Raw genomic sequence first — 19,999 nt, 5'->3', positions numbered from 1 at the left:
TAAAGTAGCGACGAGAATGTGAGGAAAAATAGCTCAGTAAAAGTACCCATACAGCACTAAAAATGTACTCAAGTAAAAGTGAAAGTACACTGTTTTTAAACTACTTAAAAAAGTACAATTCCTGAAAAAAACTACTCAATTACAGTAATTTGAGTATTTGTAATTCGTTACTTTCCACCACTGGTAATTTTACTCGTGGACTGGTTATCTTCGTGACTTTGAATTGTAGGGTTTAGCCACAGCTTGCACGCTTGGCCGGTAGTGAGAAGTCTAGTAGACAAAACAGAAAAAGCACAGGAAATAAAGTGTAAGAGTGAAAGGCTGTTCTGTGTCTTTGCCAGAGCAGAAATAAGTTTGGCGTGTGTTCTATCGTTTGGTTGAACTTTTTATCTTGTAGAGAAATGTTGTTTTTAATTGTCAGTTGTTTCGTGTTCTTTGTCGATTTGTCAATTTTGTAAAATACAATCAAAATAAATGACTGTTTGTTAATATTGGCTGTGCATTACCATCATGAATGTGGAGGTCTTTACATTTTTTATGTTTAATAATATAAAATATATATCTATATACAGTGTATATATATANCATGGAGAAAGCGGGTGACAGAGCAAAATACAACCACAGTTTTTATATATACAGTATATATATATATATATATATATATATATTATGAAAGCTTCCGATTGTCTTTAAGATGAACTCTGAACCACATTCAGTATTTATAGCTTTTCTCAAGAAAGCTGTCTCTATCTTTCACTCTCTTTGTTCCTGTTCCTCCATGTGCACTTCCTGTCCTGTCCAGATACCATCTTTTAAAGACACTAACAGTTCCACAGGTGTTCTGTTTATCTTTTTGTATTTCTATTCAATATGCATAAGAATGCATTTATTACATTTGTTCATCAGCTTTCCTGTAGCTCAGTGGTTAGAGCATGGCACTAGCAATGCCAAGGTCATGGCTTCGATCCTAGGCATTGCATGTACTCAGAAACAATTGTATAGTAGAATGCAGTGTACGTCACTTTGGATAAAAGCGTCTGCCAAATCCGTGAATTTGCATTTATCTTATCACCTTTATATTGTCTTTATGACCTTTTAATCCATCCATTGATTGATGTAAAATTAAGCTGTGGACACTTAAGCTGTGTGTGTGCGTGCGTGCGTGCGTGGTTTTGTGCACACAATGACAGCACGTCGGAGATGATGCTAGATTTTAAAAGTGCATCTGTGGCCAGCAGCACAGGAAGTGATGGAGGTGTGACAGGAAGAAATGAAAGAGAGGGAAAGACATGAGAAGAGAGAGAGCGTGACAGACAGAGTCAAACAGAGAAAGTGTAAACTGAAGTATGGCAGCAGGGTAAAGATGAGCTGAAGCTTTTCAAGTACAGTATAAGATCCTGTTCTCACAACACAATTGTGTGATCAAGTCCCTGTGATCAGAGAATCCATTTCTGAAACCACCGATCTGCTGAAAGACACCAGATCAACTGTGAGTAACCTGATGTGTGTGTGTATTTGTGTTCTCTGTCAGCTGACTGAGAAACTGTCTGAACATAAGTTAAAATTTCAATGTGACTTGTAAATCATACAGTTCGGTCTAAAATGCTGAATTCACTAGTTCACTGCTTCTATTTTTATTTTTTTATTTCAATGTTTATATAGTAGGCATCACAGTTTGAATGAAACATTAAATGAAAATTAATTTTAGATTTAATATTTAGTATTTGGTATTTGGTATGGCCTCCATTTGCAAGAGCATGCATTTAAGGTGATATGGACTCTGGATTTTTGAAAAATTTGTAGGGCACGATTTGATAATGTTCCAAATGCTTATTGTGTTTTTCATTAGAAATAAAGGTATTTTTATGTTAAAATAGTCCATGTAACAAAAACTGCTGTACATTTGACAAGTGACTGTAATTGTACAGTTTCCTTGTTTTACGTCATTTCTTTGTTTAATATTTATCACAATTCTAAAACCTGTTTATTTTATTAAATAAAAAAATGTGGTAAAACATCTGGGCTCCACTTTATAATTGAGAAGTGTGTGCCAAAAGTGTTATATGAGCGCTTAAAGGGATAGTTTACTATAAGAGCGCTTAAAGGGATAGTTCACGCAAAAATATAAATTTTGTCTAAATTTATTCACCCGCATTTTTGTTTAAAACCTGTATAAGATTCTTTCTTCAGTGGAACACAAAAGAAGATATGCTGAGAAATGTCTCAATGGTTTTGTATGTATACAATGGAAGTCAATGGGGGTCAGTGTTGTTTGGTTACCACCCTTCTTCAAAATATATTATATTGTGTTCTACAGAAGAAAGAAAACAATAACTGTGGTAAATATGGTATTTCTTCCTGTTTGGACAATAGCACATTTTCATTATTTTTGTTTATATGAAATGTTGAGTAGGCTACACAGAATACAACAGACATTTTAACTGCTCAAAGACAAAATCCAAGTCACTTAACTAAAATGACTGTCCTGATGTTATCAGCAGAAATACAGAAGTAAATCTAGATGACTTCATTTAAGAAGTGGATTTCCATTTGAGTAGGTTCAGATTTGTGTCTTAAATGAATGTTGTGAACACAGCGTGAGAAAGGACAAGAGGTTTTAGAAAAGTAGGAGAACAGAATACAATAGGGGGAAAATACAAATAAATGACATGGTAGAAGTTTTTTATTGGTATGACAATTTAATTATAAATAATGAAATTGATATGTTAAATTGGTGGTGTGGTGGAGCTAACATTTAACCTAAATGTTCTTTACCTTCAAAGGTACCTTCAAACATTTACCTTCATCTTGTTCTACGTCTCTCTATAAGAGCCTGTTTGTAAGTGCCGTTCTCTTTAGTCTTTCTATGGGTGTCTTTCTATATGAGCCTCTCTATAAGTGTCTCTCTATAAGAGCTTCCCTATAAATATTGTTCTAAGTCTCTCCATAAGAGCATCTCTATAAGTGTATCCCTTTAGTTCTTCTATTCTTTCTCAATTAATCCCTAATTTTATTCTTCTTACTCAAACAACTGGAGGTTTTGCTTTTAACTGACTGCTGGTGTCCTTTGATGTCCTTGATGAAGTAGACATTTCGTGTGGGATATTTCTGTGTGAATGTGTCAGTCTTCACATCCTCTAGATTGGCGTATAACTCTTTGACCTAATTTTTAGTTTGCTCTTCGGTTCACTGTGCATATCCTCAGATGTTTCTGTACACCAGGGGCCTCATTTATAAAACAGTGCGCAGAAACCTTCCTAAAAGGGAACTTACGCCAGAATGATGAAAAGGGCGTACGCAAACAAAAATTGAGATTTATAAAACCTTGTGCACGCACACCTGCACGCAATTTTCCCTTTATAAATCACAGATTACCTGCAAGTGTGCGTACGTGAATCAGCCTCATATCCCGCCCTGTACACGCCCATTTTTACCCATAAATAGTCAATGCAAAGCAGCTCATGAATGCTTATTCATATATTAATACGCCTGACATCCAATCCGCTTGTTAAACCTGACGTCACGCACCATTATGGACATATACCGTTTCCGGGTTCAACCGCTATCAGATGCCATAGAAAAATAACAAAAATTTATGTAAAACCCCCGATCCTTTATCTCTGTAACTCAACTCAACTTTATTTATAAAGCGCTTTTACAATTTTCATTGTTACAAAGCAGCTGTACATGAGACATATTGACTATAAGCAAAATAATTAAAGTTGTACCTGCAAAAACAAGAAAAGGTTGAAAACACAGAAGACAGACATACCCACATACAAAACACTCCACACACTCAATGTGCACACGTACTAACACACATAGACATAGAGACACACACACACGGATGCGCACGCACACACACACAACACACACACACGTACGTACACAGACAAGTACGCACACAAACACACACACGACAACAACTCCCCCCTGGCCGATTCCCCTGACAGAGGACCCTCTGTCACAGGGGAAGGGCACGTAACGGCATCCCAGGCAGACCCCTGGAACTTCCATGTCTGGATGGGACGAGAAGATCCCAAGTGGCCCACCCCCTGCGTGGTTGGGACATCACTCAGGCTAGGGCCTCGGCCACTAGGCGGCTATACGCCCATAAGTGGCGCCTCTTCTCATCCTGGTGCTCTTCTCGAAGAGAAGACCCGCAGAGTTGCTCGATCGGGAATGTGCTGTCCCTTCCTCAAGAGAGACTGGAGAGTAACCTCTCCCCCCTCCACACTGGGAGTGTATGTAGCCGCTACGGCCGCTCATCACGACCCAGTTGCTGGGAAGCAAGAGGCCCTCCCCTTCGAGCCCCTCGGAGCTGCCGCTCTTTCTCACCTCACGATAAAGAAGGCTCTCCTGGTAGCGGACCTACAAGCACCCTCCGTGTCCACAGATTGCCTAGAACTCGGGCCCGGTGATTCTCACGTTATCCTGAGACCCCGTCCCGGCTACGTGCCCAAAGTTCCCACCACTCCCCTAGAGACCAGGTGGTGAACCTGCAGGCGCTCCCCACTGGGGAGGAAGGCCCAACCACATCCGTGTTGAGTACAGTACGCGCACTGCGCCTCTACTTGGACCGCACACAGAGCTTCAGAAGCTCTGAGCAGCTCTTTGTCTGTTTTGGAGGTCAGCAGAAGGGGAGGACTGTCTCCAAACAGAGGCTGGCGCACTGGATCACACTCAAGATCGCCCCTGCCCATTAGGAGTGAGGCACTCCCCATGGGCACTGGCTCAGGGCGCCTCTCTGGCAGACATCTGCAGAGCTGCGGGTTAGGCTACACCCAACACCTTCATGAGGTTCTAATATCTACGCGTGCAACCGGTGTGAGCCCGCGTCCTGCAAGGCAACACGTAGGACCGGCAGCCGGTAGGGCGTACGCCTGCGAAAGCTCTTCCCCCTTCCTTAGGTGGGTCAGCTATTTCCGCCTCCCTTCTTTCCCCACTGGGTAAAGAACAGGCATTCCATCCATCACTAAGCACCTTCCTGGGGGCAGGCTGGGCAGAGCAGCCCTGCCCCCTTAGGCCAGGGAACAGTTGAGTTATCTACCATATAGCTCTAACCGGACCTAGTGCTCCAGACGTGGTAACCCCCCCCAGTGGGTGGTTCCGTCTGATGTATCCTCATGAATGGTTCCCACCTCGGTAACCCATGACCTCCCTAGGTGGACTCCCACCTTGCGGTTAACTCCTTCAGTCCGCACATTTTCCCATGAGTTCTCCCCTGATGGTGAGACTANTGCACGCTTGGCCGGTAGTGAGAAGTCTAGTAGACAAAACAGAAAAAGCACAGGAAATAAAGTGTAAGAGTGAAAGGCTGTTCTGTGTCTTTGCCAGAGCAGAAATAAGTTTGGCGTGTGTTCTATCGTTTGGTTGAACTTTTTATCTTGTAGAGAAATGTTGTTTTTAATTGTCAGTTGTTTCGTGTTCTTTGTCGATTTGTCAATTTTGTAAAATACAATCAAAATAAATGACTGTTTGTTAATATTGGCTGTGCATTACCATCATGAATGTGGAGGTCTTTACATTTTTTATGTTTAATAATATAAAATATATATCTATATACAGTGTATATATATANCATGGAGAAAGCGGGTGACAGAGCAAAATACAACCACAGTTTTTATATATACAGTATATATATATATATATATATATATATATTATGAAAGCTTCCGATTGTCTTTAAGATGAACTCTGAACCACATTCAGTATTTATAGCTTTTCTCAAGAAAGCTGTCTCTATCTTTCACTCTCTTTGTTCCTGTTCCTCCATGTGCACTTCCTGTCCTGTCCAGATACCATCTTTTAAAGACACTAACAGTTCCACAGGTGTTCTGTTTATCTTTTTGTATTTCTATTCAATATGCATAAGAATGCATTTATTACATTTGTTCATCAGCTTTCCTGTAGCTCAGTGGTTAGAGCATGGCACTAGCAATGCCAAGGTCATGGCTTCGATCCTAGGCATTGCATGTACTCAGAAACAATTGTATAGTAGAATGCAGTGTACGTCACTTTGGATAAAAGCGTCTGCCAAATCCGTGAATTTGCATTTATCTTATCACCTTTATATTGTCTTTATGACCTTTTAATCCATCCATTGATTGATGTAAAATTAAGCTGTGGACACTTAAGCTGTGTGTGTGCGTGCGTGCGTGCGTGGTTTTGTGCACACAATGACAGCACGTCGGAGATGATGCTAGATTTTAAAAGTGCATCTGTGGCCAGCAGCACAGGAAGTGATGGAGGTGTGACAGGAAGAAATGAAAGAGAGGGAAAGACATGAGAAGAGAGAGAGCGTGACAGACAGAGTCAAACAGAGAAAGTGTAAACTGAAGTATGGCAGCAGGGTAAAGATGAGCTGAAGCTTTTCAAGTACAGTATAAGATCCTGTTCTCACAACACAATTGTGTGATCAAGTCCCTGTGATCAGAGAATCCATTTCTGAAACCACCGATCTGCTGAAAGACACCAGATCAACTGTGAGTAACCTGATGTGTGTGTGTATTTGTGTTCTCTGTCAGCTGACTGAGAAACTGTCTGAACATAAGTTAAAATTTCAATGTGACTTGTAAATCATACAGTTCGGTCTAAAATGCTGAATTCACTAGTTCACTGCTTCTATTTTTATTTTTTTATTTCAATGTTTATATAGTAGGCATCACAGTTTGAATGAAACATTAAATGAAAATTAATTTTAGATTTAATATTTAGTATTTGGTATTTGGTATGGCCTCCATTTGCAAGAGCATGCATTTAAGGTGATATGGACTCTGGATTTTTGAAAAATTTGTAGGGCACGATTTGATAATGTTCCAAATGCTTATTGTGTTTTTCATTAGAAATAAAGGTATTTTTATGTTAAAATAGTCCATGTAACAAAAACTGCTGTACATTTGACAAGTGACTGTAATTGTACAGTTTCCTTGTTTTACGTCATTTCTTTGTTTAATATTTATCACAATTCTAAAACCTGTTTATTTTATTAAATAAAAAAATGTGGTAAAACATCTGGGCTCCACTTTATAATTGAGAAGTGTGTGCCAAAAGTGTTATATGAGCGCTTAAAGGGATAGTTTACTATAAGAGCGCTTAAAGGGATAGTTCACGCAAAAATATAAATTTTGTCTAAATTTATTCACCCGCATTTTTGTTTAAAACCTGTATAAGATTCTTTCTTCAGTGGAACACAAAAGAAGATATGCTGAGAAATGTCTCAATGGTTTTGTATGTATACAATGGAAGTCAATGGGGGTCAGTGTTGTTTGGTTACCACCCTTCTTCAAAATATATTATATTGTGTTCTACAGAAGAAAGAAAACAATAACTGTGGTAAATATGGTATTTCTTCCTGTTTGGACAATAGCACATTTTCATTATTTTTGTTTATATGAAATGTTGAGTAGGCTACACAGAATACAACAGACATTTTAACTGCTCAAAGACAAAATCCAAGTCACTTAACTAAAATGACTGTCCTGATGTTATCAGCAGAAATACAGAAGTAAATCTAGATGACTTCATTTAAGAAGTGGATTTCCATTTGAGTAGGTTCAGATTTGTGTCTTAAATGAATGTTGTGAACACAGCGTGAGAAAGGACAAGAGGTTTTAGAAAAGTAGGAGAACAGAATACAATAGGGGGAAAATACAAATAAATGACATGGTAGAAGTTTTTTATTGGTATGACAATTTAATTATAAATAATGAAATTGATATGTTAAATTGGTGGTGTGGTGGAGCTAACATTTAACCTAAATGTTCTTTACCTTCAAAGGTACCTTCAAACATTTACCTTCATCTTGTTCTACGTCTCTCTATAAGAGCCTGTTTGTAAGTGCCGTTCTCTTTAGTCTTTCTATGGGTGTCTTTCTATATGAGCCTCTCTATAAGTGTCTCTCTATAAGAGCTTCCCTATAAATATTGTTCTAAGTCTCTCCATAAGAGCATCTCTATAAGTGTATCCCTTTAGTTCTTCTATTCTTTCTCAATTAATCCCTAATTTTATTCTTCTTACTCAAACAACTGGAGGTTTTGCTTTTAACTGACTGCTGGTGTCCTTTGATGTCCTTGATGAAGTAGACATTTCGTGTGGGATATTTCTGTGTGAATGTGTCAGTCTTCACATCCTCTAGATTGGCGTATAACTCTTTGACCTAATTTTTAGTTTGCTCTTCGGTTCACTGTGCATATCCTCAGATGTTTCTGTACACCAGGGGCCTCATTTATAAAACAGTGCGCAGAAACCTTCCTAAAAGGGAACTTACGCCAGAATGATGAAAAGGGCGTACGCAAACAAAAATTGAGATTTATAAAACCTTGTGCACGCACACCTGCACGCAATTTTCCCTTTATAAATCACAGATTACCTGCAAGTGTGCGTACGTGAATCAGCCTCATATCCCGCCCTGTACACGCCCATTTTTACCCATAAATAGTCAATGCAAAGCAGCTCATGAATGCTTATTCATATATTAATACGCCTGACATCCAATCCGCTTGTTAAACCTGACGTCACGCACCATTATGGACATATACCGTTTCCGGGTTCAACCGCTATCAGATGCCATAGAAAAATAACAAAAATTTATGTAAAACCCCCGATCCTTTATCTCTGTAACTCAACTCAACTTTATTTATAAAGCGCTTTTACAATTTTCATTGTTACAAAGCAGCTGTACATGAGACATATTGACTATAAGCAAAATAATTAAAGTTGTACCTGCAAAAACAAGAAAAGGTTGAAAACACAGAAGACAGACATACCCACATACAAAACACTCCACACACTCAATGTGCACACGTACTAACACACATAGACATAGAGACACACACACACGGATGCGCACGCACACACACACAACACACACACACGTACGTACACAGACAAGTACGCACACAAACACACACACACACACACACACGCTCAGTGAGAGCACACATTTAGGATAAAGGAGAGAGAAGCACAGGTCAAATATAACAGACTATAAATTCCTATATGCAATATTAATTAAGTAAAACTTTAAAATTCTAAAGCAGCCCCCCCGGTCAGGCAGATAGTGCAAAAACAGTATGCAAACGGTGGCGAGGAACCCAAAACTCTAATCGAGAAAAAAAACCTCAGGAGAACCCAGGCCCAACCAGGGGATTCCAGTTCCCCTCTGGCAAAAGCTGCTGCCTCTGCACAAGCTCCAGAGAACTTGCACAACAAGGCTAAATAAAATAAATAAACTTAATAATAAAATAAATTATAGTTTAAGATTATCATTAATAATCTAATAGCATTTGAAATTTTGTGGTGAAGACATGTCAAGAGACCGCGTCCTTCTTTATCCAGCTCTATCATCTCAGCTCTTGTCAGGTCCCCACTTCCCATTCTCCGCTCTACCATCAGGTCAGGCCATGAACTGCATCCTGCTCGCTGTGGTAACCTTGGAACAATGAGACAAGACTGGCTGAGAGTAGAGTACTGTTCTGTACTCTTTGATGCAACAAGTACATCAGTTGTGTTTTTGGTTCCGGTTGATCTAACTAATGCAGCCTAAACCCTCTGAAGATTTATATTATGGAAGAGTAGTGTATGCAAGATTAAAAAGATGCGTCTTTAGTCTAGATTTAAACTGACAGAGTGTGTCTGCCTCCCGGACAGTGCAGGGAAGACTATTCCAAAGTTTAGGCGCTAGATAGGAAAAGGATCTACCACCTGCACTTGATTTTGAAATTCTAGGTATTACCAACTGACAGGACGCCTGAGAGCGTAATGCACGTGAAGGACTGTAATACAAAAGGAGTTCATTCAAGTACTGAGGAGCTAAACCATGTAAGGCTTTATAGGTAATAAGCAAGATTTTAAAGTTAACGCGATGCTTTATAGGTAACCAGTCAAGGTTGACAGAACCGGGCTAATATGTTCATACTTTTTTGTACGTGTAAGAACTCGAGCTGCCGCGTTTTGGACCAATTGGAGTTTTTTAATTGTTAATTTTAGACAGCTCATCTTGATCTACGGTATAAAATAATTGCATTTTCTCCTTAAGGGCGCTGTAGTTAGTTTGTTCAGCGGGTTTCACTTCTGATTGCATTGTTATAATTTTTTCTCTAATATCTTGGATTTTATATGTGAAGTAGTTCATAAATTCATCACTGCTATGCTGATATACAGGATCAGAAGTCACTGACGATTTATTTTTTGTTAATTTAGCCACCGTGTTAAATAAAAACCTAGGGTTGTGCTTGTTTTCTTCTATTAGTGATGAAAAGTAGGCGGATCTAGAAGTTTTTAGGGCTTTCCTGTATTTTCGAATACTATCCTTCCATGCTGTACGAAATACCTCTAATTTAGTTTTCTTAAAGTTGCGCTCCATTTTTCGGGCCGCTTTCTTTAGAGCCTGAGTGTGTTCATTATACCACGGTGTGGGGCTGCCATTTTTAATCTTCTTTAAACGTAGTGGAGCAACTTTGTCTAGCGTTACCGAGAAGGTGGAATTAAAATTTTCAGTGGTAATGTCAAGATCTTCAACGTTATTTCTCATGATTTGAGACAATTCGGGCAGATTATCGAGAAACGCATCTTTGGTAGTTGAAGTTATTGTTCTACCATATTTGTAACAATGAGTTTTATTTGCAGCCGTAGGCCAGTGAAGCAAACATAATACCAGATAATGATCCGAAATGTCTTCACTCTGCTGAAGGATTTTAACGTCGTCCACATTTACACCGTAAGACAGTATTAAATCTAAAGTATGATTACGAAGGTGAGTGGGTCCTGAGACATGTTGACTAATGCCCATGGAGTTAAGAGTGTCTTTGAAAGCCATTCCTAAGGCATCTGCAGCGTAATGAAATCACAAATGGCCACACATGAGATTCGCTGAGATTTCCATATTAATAATTGTTATAATTATTATTATATTATATTAAAGCCAAAGGAGGTCTCTGCAGCATTTATATGTTTACAGCATTTAGACTGATCATTTACACCTCATTAAAATCACATCATTAATTAGTGGTGTCCTTCACCTGAGATAAAATTTGAAGACATAAATGTTAGAGACGAATGTTTCTTTATTCCGGTTTTGTTATGAACATAGTTAGAACCGATAACGAGGACATTTAGAGTAATGATTGTGCGAGAGTTTAATGGCTGTATTTCCAGACTTTGACATTCGATGATTATGCAGGAAAATATATTTAGCTATTTATTTACACTGTGTTATTTGATGCTGTCCTATATTCTATGCAGTCGGATCATCTCCTCCTCATGCGCTCATAGTGTGATGGTGAGACAGCGCTGATTAAATATTTAGATGGAATTTTTATTTAAGATTTGAGTTTGATTTTACAAGAGCTGCATGAAACAAGTATCACTCAATACAAGCGCAAATAACTCTGCAGATTTAATCTTTGTGATAATGAGGATATTTAAGGTAAAATTAAATGTGTGTGAGGGATTAATGCTTATAATCATTTTTATCACACCTTTTGCAATCTAACTTGAGTTCACTAACTCACGATCGGTGTCGCCAAACTGCTCTGTCTCCAAAATGTCTGTACGCATGGGTCAGAGTTTGCGTGCAGGTGCGCACATTTTTCCGTCAAGTTTGTTTTTATAAATGCCATCTTTTGCGTGGGAAGTGGCGTACGCCTCTTTCAGGGCATGTTTTGTGCGTACGCAATGGTTATAAATGAGGCGCCAGATGATGTCTGCAAAAGCAAACTCATCTGCTAACTCTTCTGTTTCTTCTCACTGTCTGCCATGAAAATAGTTTAAGACATAGGTTGACATTTCTAACTCTCTTTTCAAGAAAAAAATATGGTGTTTATAGGGAAACGGTGGCATATCTTTTAAGATTTTTAATCATATCTTTTAAGAAGTGCTGGTACTTTAACTATGTTTACATATAGGCTACAATGTTACTGAAATCGTAGTATTGACATAGTATTTCAAGATAAGTCCAAGAATGCTTATTTTTATATGATCAGACCTTTTCCAGTAATTCATCAAGCATCACCACCTCTCGTTCGTGTGCATGTCGTGTTGTAACCATGGTAACTCTGTGTTTGTTGGTGTTTGTGGCTAATGAGGTTCAGTGATGTCACATCCAAGTTCATATCTGTTTTCTATAGAACTGATGCGAGCTGAAATGTGTCTAGACAACGTATAGAGAAAGTGCATACAAAGTGCAAAGGGCCGTGTGTGTCAAGGCCACATTCACAATACAATCATTGACAATGAATGAAAGAAGTGTATAATGTACTGAACACAGTTGATATACAAAAATACTTATTTGGAAAATGATGATGCCGTTGCCTCATCCAAGCCATGTGCTGTGCGTTTTTTTGTGATATCTTTTCAGAGAAATTGATTCAACGTGTGAATGGCACTGATGCTCTGACAGCCGGCACACACAACTGGATGTGCTTTCCTAGCTTGATCTGGGATGGAGAGGCATTCCCAAATTCCCTGGCAGGATTACTGCTACATGGATTTGAAGTCCATTGCAAAACAAGAGACGAGCAAAAAAATGGAAGGTACGGATTCACAACCACTCAATCCATTGGCTTTGTATTCAGTAGTTTAATAGATGTGATGGTTTTATTTTTTAGACCCTTGTGTAGTGTGTTGGACTGTTAAATTATCAATGGCCAGGATTAACTAACTGTATATATTGAAACACATTTTCAAATGTATATCTTGGACTACAGATCTATTGTTAACAATGTGTTTCATCTTCAGATCCTGGTTGGTTACAGAGACACCGGATGTTGCTGCAGAGATTTCTGTCCACCTCCATTTTAGTAAACCTGGTCCATTACTTGAGAAAAGCAGACCAGATCAACGCTCAGGAGGTGGGGCTAATCCAGGAAGTGAGCTCTCTGAAGGAAAAAGTACATTTATTGGTTGAAGTTCTGTCTGCATCTGATCCCAATGGCACCGCCATTCAGGCATATCTTCAAAGTTCACATCCAATTGAATATAACCTCATAAGTGTACATGGTATGTATAGGGGTTAGGGTTCAATGTGTTTGTCATTTCTCGATGAACTGACCTCTCTCTCTTCTGCTCCGCAGACTCTGTGGTTCGGCAGCATAAAGATGTTCTCCTTCAGCGACTTAGAGAAAAAAAAGTGAATTCCTCACACCAAACTGTTGGAACCTCCTGCAGTCTCCTGCTCATAGAATGCGTGTCTGACCTACAGCAGCGAGAGCACGACCTCGTACAGGTGTCTGTCAACCGAGGGGCGGGGCCTCTTCACGGCCGAGGTCTGGGATTGGACAAGCTGATCGCACCTTTGACAAGGGTCAGCACCGCCCCACGTGTAACACTGACGGTGGGCGTGGCCGGTAGTGGGAAGAGCCGACTGGTCCGTCGTTTCGTCCGCCTCTGGAGCGGCGGGCAGATCTACCCGGAGATTAGTCTCGTGATACCCATTGCATGCTGGGAGTTGAGTAGTTTCGATCGCCTGTCTGTGGAGCGGCTGCTGCGGTTGTTTGTTCCGTATGAAAACACTGACATAATTCTTTATAACGAAGCCTGCAAAGTTTTGCTAATTTTTGACGGATTGGAAAAGTTTCGCCAGCCCCTTGACTTTGCGGACGCTCCGCCCACTAGCGACCCTCGTCGGGAAGTTCCAGTGTCGGATCTCATTACGAATATCATCCGGGGTAACCTGTTGCCAGGGGCAGCACTTTGGCTGTTGTCAAGACCTGGTGTTGGGGCGAAAGTGCCAGCGGGATTGGTCGATCGGGCGACGGAGGTCCCGTCTCTGTCGCGAGCGCAAATACAGGATTATATTTATCACTGTAACACGAACATTTTGGATGTGTACACTTTACCACTAGATAACTCGACATCAAGAACACCAAGTCAAAGCGATTCTAACACGCATATATCCGAGGACGTCTCCTCTCAAGTGTGGGCTTACCTGAATTCCCAGAAACCATTGCTCATTTTGTGTTCCGTGCCCACTGTGTGCCACATCGTAATTACAACGCTGTCTCGCCTTCTGAAGGTTTCTGATGCAGACACGACGTCCCTTCCTCGAACTCTAACCGAAGTCTACGCCCACTACTGCTGGCCACACCTCTCTACAGCAGACACAACCGGCGGAGCTGTCAGAAAGCCGCTGAGCACACTGGGCCGTCTGGCATTTTACAACCTGTTGCGTCGACGCTACACGTTCAGCGACACTGAATTGCGAATTTACGGTGTTGACGCACCCTCTCAGGTCGGGACTCTCGGTTACAGAGTTCTCCATCGTAAGCAAAGCTGGTCATCAGACGCTGTGGCCTGGCAGTTCACGCACACGTCCGTGCAGGAATATCTGGGAGCGTTGTTCTACTACGTTTCATCGAGACGTGGAATGTTCGATCTGTTTTCAGAAAGCAGCGTTTCCTGGCCACGTATCGGGTTCCACAGCCACTACCGCGCTGCGCTGCAAAAAACCAACCAATCAGATTCTGCAGCACAGGGCAACCTTGACCTGTTCATGCGATTCCTTTCAGGACTCTTGTCTGCCACGACAAGCACATTGTTGGGCAGCGCACTGGGTGTTGGCCGTGAGGAGCAAGTGACCCAACGCACCGCGGCGACAACCTTGCTTCAGAATACGGTTACAGCATCAGGGGGTGATGCAGTCAGCATGCGCAGTGTCGCTATGGTTACATGTCTGGCAGAGTTGCAGCAGGGGGAGTGGCTAAGGTCTGTGGAGGAGGATCTTATTAGCTGCAGCCTGCGGGGGAAACTGAAAGGTGGGGTTTGTGCGGTGCTTGCGTACTTGTTGCAGGTATCAGAAGCGTGTACAGAAGAGACACAACTGTCTAACTGTTTAGACTCCACATCACTGAAGAGGCTCCTCCCACAGCTCTTGTACTGCAGTAAGCTGAGGTAAAACACACATGCATAGTGTTTACACATGTTAACCACCACTAGTATCACATCACAGAACTGCAAAAACAAGAAGCAGCATGTAGTAACACCCCTTAAAGGAACAGTTCACCTACAAATTAAAATTCTGTCATCATTTACTCACCCTCGAGTTGTTCCAAATCGGTGTAAATTTCTTTGTTCTGATGAACACCGAGAAAGATATTTGGAATAATGTTTGTAACCAAACAGTTATTGGCCACCATTGACTACCCTAGTAGGAAAAATTGTTTTGTTCTGTTGAACACAAAAGAATGTAGGAAATGTAGGAAAGCAAACAGTTCTGGGGCACTTTTGACTACCATGACAGAATTATTTTTTTGGCCCCTGTTGTGCACCAAACAAATGTAGAATTTTGTTTTTTAACTGAGGTAAAATTAACTGTCTGTGTGTTACAGGATGGAAAACAATGTATTTAAAGAAGATGCAATGGAGTTGTTGGGAAGTCTCCTGAGCGCCAAAGAGTGCCATATTCAGACCCTTGGGTACCCACAGACAAATGTTTTAATTGTGTATTATTTTGATATTAAATAAATTATATTGTCTGTACCATAATTCTACACTAAAACCTTCCCACACATCCTCTTACTCTATCTTCTGTAGTTTGGCTGATAACTCCATCAGCAGTAAAGGAGTCAAACCTCTCAGTCGGGCTCTGCTGGTCAACCGAACCCTCACAGTTCTGGAGTCAGTCACCAGTTTTTTTCAAACACCAGCAGGTTTTGTACCTGCAGTTGTTGTATGGTTACATAAGTGTTCGATAATGTAATATAAAGCTTGAACTTGAGTCTTTAATCATAATAATCTAAATCAACCAAGTGTTTTATTTAATTGTGTGTTTTAAGCTAAATTAAATAAGCCTTTTTTCTTGTAGTCTCCGTGGCAACAACATTGGCGCTAAGGGAGCAAAGACATTGTGTGAAGCTCTTAAAATTAACCAGTTTCTGGTGTCAGTCAAGTGAGTTTTAAACTGTAAAAAGATGAAACTGTAATGTATTTAAAGTACAAAGAATATAAACCTGTAAAGTATTTAAAATGTAAAGTATATAAACATGTAAAGTATTTACAATATTAAAACATGTAGTTTTTATATTTTGTTCATGTAGAGTAGAATTGCTAATAAATATGAAATGGCAATATGACAAAATATAGTTTGATTTATATTGTGTTTAATTTGATTGTGCTCTGTTTGTGTTTGCACATGTCATTGGCTCTGTGTGCATCTGTGTTTAGTCTGCAAAGTAACCACATAGAGGATGAGGGTGCTCGAGCCCTGGCAGACGTTCTTCAATCAAACCGAAAGCTCACCATGCTCAAGTGAGTCTCTGTGTGTGTGTGTGTGTGTGTGTGTGTGTGTGTGCGTGCGTGCGTGCGTGCGTGCGTGCGTGCGTGCGTGCGTGCATGTGTGTTATCTATGTCATAAACACAGCTGCTGATATAAACCCAAATCTTCATGTGTTACAGTCTTCACAAGAACAGTATCGGACCAGATGGAGTGAAGAGAATCGCAGAGGCACTCATAAAGAATCAAACTCTACAGGATCTGAAGTGAGAGGAGTGTGTGTGAGTGTGTGTGCGTGCGTGTGTGTGTGTGTGCGTGCGTGCGTGTGTGTGTGTGTGTGTGTGTGCGTGCGTGTGTGTGTGCGCGCGTGTATAAAGACCACTTAGCAAGATGTAAACACTGGTCCAGAAGAACTTCTCAACTTTATTTATATAGCGCTTTTTACAATTTTCATTGTTACAAAGCAGCTGTACATAAGACATATTGACTATAAGCAAAACAATTAAAGTTGTACCTGTAAAAACAAGAAAAAGTTGAAAACACAGAAGACAGTCATACCCACATACAAAACACTCCACACACACAATATGCACATGTACTAACACACATACACATAGACACACACACACGGACGCGCACGCACACACACACGTACACAGACAAGTACGCACACACACACACAGATACGCACACACACACACGCTCAGTGAGAGCATACATTTAAGATAAAGGATAGAGAAGCACAGGTCAAATATAACAGACTATAACTTCCAGTTTTATTTAAAATAAATTTAAATCTTACATACATAATTATACACATAAATATTTGATTCGATTATACATGTTCTGTTGGTTGTATTCTGATCAAACGTTTGTGTAGTGTTAAAAACTGAAACAGGAAGTTCTTCTGGACCAGCATGAGACCAGCGTTGTTTACGTCTTTCGAAGTGGTTTATACATAGTGACAAAATTAGACAAATCAAACAGTATTATAATCCCTCATCTTTGATGTTTATTACAGTTCCTTTCATTGAGTTTTTATATGTTTATTGTGTGTTTTGACAGTATGTCTAGTAATCAGTTAGGTGATGTGGGAATAGTGGTCTTGGCTCAAGCTCTTAAGGTCAATCACATTCTCCACACGCTCAGGTAAAACACTCCTAAACCAAATATTTTTTTCCTCTGTGTAATTAAAGAACAATGCTTATTACATCGATCTCCAAAATGGTTGGATAGAAAGACTAAAATGTAACTGTCTGACATTTCCTTTTGTGTTTTGAGCAACATGAGGATGAATTAATAAATAATGTCAGAATTATAATGTTTATGTGAACTTGTATTTGTGTTTCAGTCTTCAGAGCAGCTCAGTTAGTGATCGAGGAATTAAAGCTCTCTCACTCGCTCTCCAGTCAAACCGAGCCCTCAGCAGTTTAAAGTATGTTTATGTTTGCATAATGTTTATTGTCACATTTTCCACCTGCACAAGCTGAAATATTTTTTTGTGATAGTCTGAGGGAGAACTCCATTGGAGTCGCTGGTGCCAACGACATCGCCAAAGCTTTAAAAGTCAACACCTGTCTCAAAGAACTCGAGTGAGTAACACAAAGCATTTAACTTTATATGCTGTGTGTCAGCCGTTGAGCATGTGTTATTCTCACAATGCAACAACTTGCAAGTCATTGTACTATTATTTTGTCTGTTTGTGTTCAAGTCTGACCGCTAATCTTCTTCATGATGAGGGAGTGACGGCCATCGCTGAAGCTGTGAAACTGAACAGATCGATCACATCCTTACAGTGAGTAGAACTCGGAGGAAATATTATTTTGCAAAGATGTTGCTCTTTCATTTCTCAAGAGATTTGATTGAGTTCTCAGTTGTTTCATTTAAGCATAAACGTAGTCTCAGATATTTCTCCTTTGGAGAAATAAAAGCAGAAACAAATAAGTTGAAATCCATAAAGAGTGTAGAGGTGTAAAATGAATGCAGATGGTAGAGGTAAAATAATCTAGATTTAGGTCAATTTTATGAGAAATGTTTGAGTTCATATTGACACCTTGATTTATGATTGCAGACTTGACAGATCTGAGCTCAGTTTGAGACATTGTTGAAACTCTAATGGAGACATTTGTGAGATTTCTGACTCTTTTTCTCTAAGATCTAAGACACAGATGAGACTTTAACAAACATTTCCATTTGCTCTCTATTTAATTTTAGTGATGTCTAGGAGAAGTAATTAAGATATTAAAGAGATCTCATCTGTCATTTTTCTTTGTTATGGCAACACATGTCACCTATGAAACCCTAACACAACTGCACAACTGACTAATAATAAAACTGAAAGATTTTTGTGACTGTGATAGTCGGGATGTGATGTCATTCATTCTATCACACTGACATGGCCGGTGTTCATTTGAGATGATGTACCTTCTCAATTGTAAAAAAAATATATATATACAGTATATATAATATATCATCTAGAAGTTTAAAGCATGTCATATGATGATTCAAGATGTGTGTGTGTGTGTGTTTCAGTCTCCAGTGGAACTTTATGAAAGCTGGAGCAGCTAAGGCCCTGTCTGAGTCTCTCATGAGCAACAGCTGTATTCAGCTTCTGGAGTAAGATCATCTTCACCCTGATTCATGAAACGTGTAAATGTTCATAAATATAAATCTGTATAATCGCGTTTGTGTGGACAGTCTGCAGGAAAATGCTCTGGGTGATTGTGGTGTTATTTCTCTGGCCTCTGCTTTAAAGACAAACTCTTCTCTCAATGTGCTCTGGTGAGTCTGATGTGACTTTCTTCAGGATTTAAAGTCAAAAACTTCATGCGTCTGACTGTGTGTGTGTGTAGTCTTCAGGGTGTGTCAGCGGGTAAAGCAGGAGCTGTGGCTCTGGCCGATGCCCTGGTGGTCAATGAAAATCTACACACACTAGAGTAAGTCTGTTTAAATTTACACAAATCAACGTTTGGACACTCCTGTTCCCCTAACATTTTCTTGATTTAAAAGCAAAAAATTCTTGACTATCTTTGTATTTGGTCCCCTGGTGTTAATTAATAAATAAATCTCTCCAAGTTGTCTTCTAGAAAATTTGGATTAGGAAACCCAAACTTTTCGTTCAGCTGTACATGTACATGTAAAAAACACAAGAATCCAAAACAAATCTCGATTGATCCCTGTATCTGCTGTGATTTTTGTGTTAGTCTTCGTGGCAACTCTATCGGAATGGAAGGAGCCAAGGCGTTTTCCAGCTCTCTGAAGATCAACAGGAGTTTGAGAAGTTTAAAGTATGTGTCTCAAACAGATCTTTAACCAACTGAAAGCTTGATGTCTTACAAGAGTGTGTTTGTAGTCTACAGGAGAATTCTTTAGGAATGGATGGAGCGATATTCATTGCAACGGCTCTTAGAGGAAACCATCAACTCACTTACATCAAGTCAGTGTGTATTTGTGTGTGTGTTTGAACCACCGTCTGTGTGTGACAGGTTCAATCAGTGTCACTAGATTGCACGTGTGGTAAACGTTTGACACTTTGCCACACTAAGTGTCAGTCTAAAGTCTTTATGCAAGTATGAATGAGGGTGGGAATATTCTGTGATGTGTGACAACAGGTATTATTTGTGCTCCAGTCTTCAGGGTAATGGCATTGGTGAGTCGGGGGCAAAGGTGGTCTCGGATGCTATCAGAGCTGGAGCACCGGAGTGTGTGGTGGACATCTAGCGTGCATGCTCTCACCACCATATTGTGTCAATACAAAACTTTTACAATTGCAGTAAAACAATCTTCTTT

General features: G+C 39.9%; 1 protein-coding gene across 2 annotated transcripts; it reads left to right on the top strand.

Annotated features, from left to right (window-relative positions):
• Positions 1–6,209: 6,209 nt before the first annotated feature.
• Positions 6,210–19,950, top strand: nlrc3 (NLR family, CARD domain containing 3). Of its 2 annotated transcripts, XM_057322854.1 has the most exons (20): positions 6,210–6,485; positions 7,780–7,835; positions 12,359–12,533; positions 12,739–12,999; positions 13,074–14,889; positions 15,327–15,413; positions 15,532–15,615; positions 15,803–15,886; positions 16,162–16,245; positions 16,393–16,476; positions 17,276–17,359; positions 17,562–17,645; positions 17,719–17,802; positions 17,922–18,005; positions 18,743–18,826; positions 18,908–18,991; positions 19,063–19,146; positions 19,414–19,497; positions 19,563–19,646; positions 19,840–19,950. In XM_057322854.1, exons 3-20 carry the CDS (start codon positions 12,443–12,445, stop codon positions 19,928–19,930), a joined length of 3,438 nt encoding a protein of 1,145 aa, XP_057178837.1. In that variant the 5' UTR covers positions 6,210–6,485; positions 7,780–7,835; positions 12,359–12,442; the 3' UTR covers positions 19,931–19,950. The 2 variants fall into 2 exon arrangements, with proteins under 2 accessions (XP_057178837.1, XP_057178836.1); XM_057322853.1 differs by lacking the exon at positions 7,780–7,835.
• The last annotated feature ends 49 nt before the right edge of the window (positions 19,951–19,999 follow it).

Source organism: Triplophysa rosa, linkage group LG23 (assembly GCF_024868665.1).
Source record: "Triplophysa rosa linkage group LG23, Trosa_1v2, whole genome shotgun sequence".
NCBI lineage: Eukaryota > Metazoa > Chordata > Actinopteri > Cypriniformes > Nemacheilidae > Triplophysa > Triplophysa rosa.
This window is presented reverse-complemented; position numbering and strand designations above follow the sequence as displayed.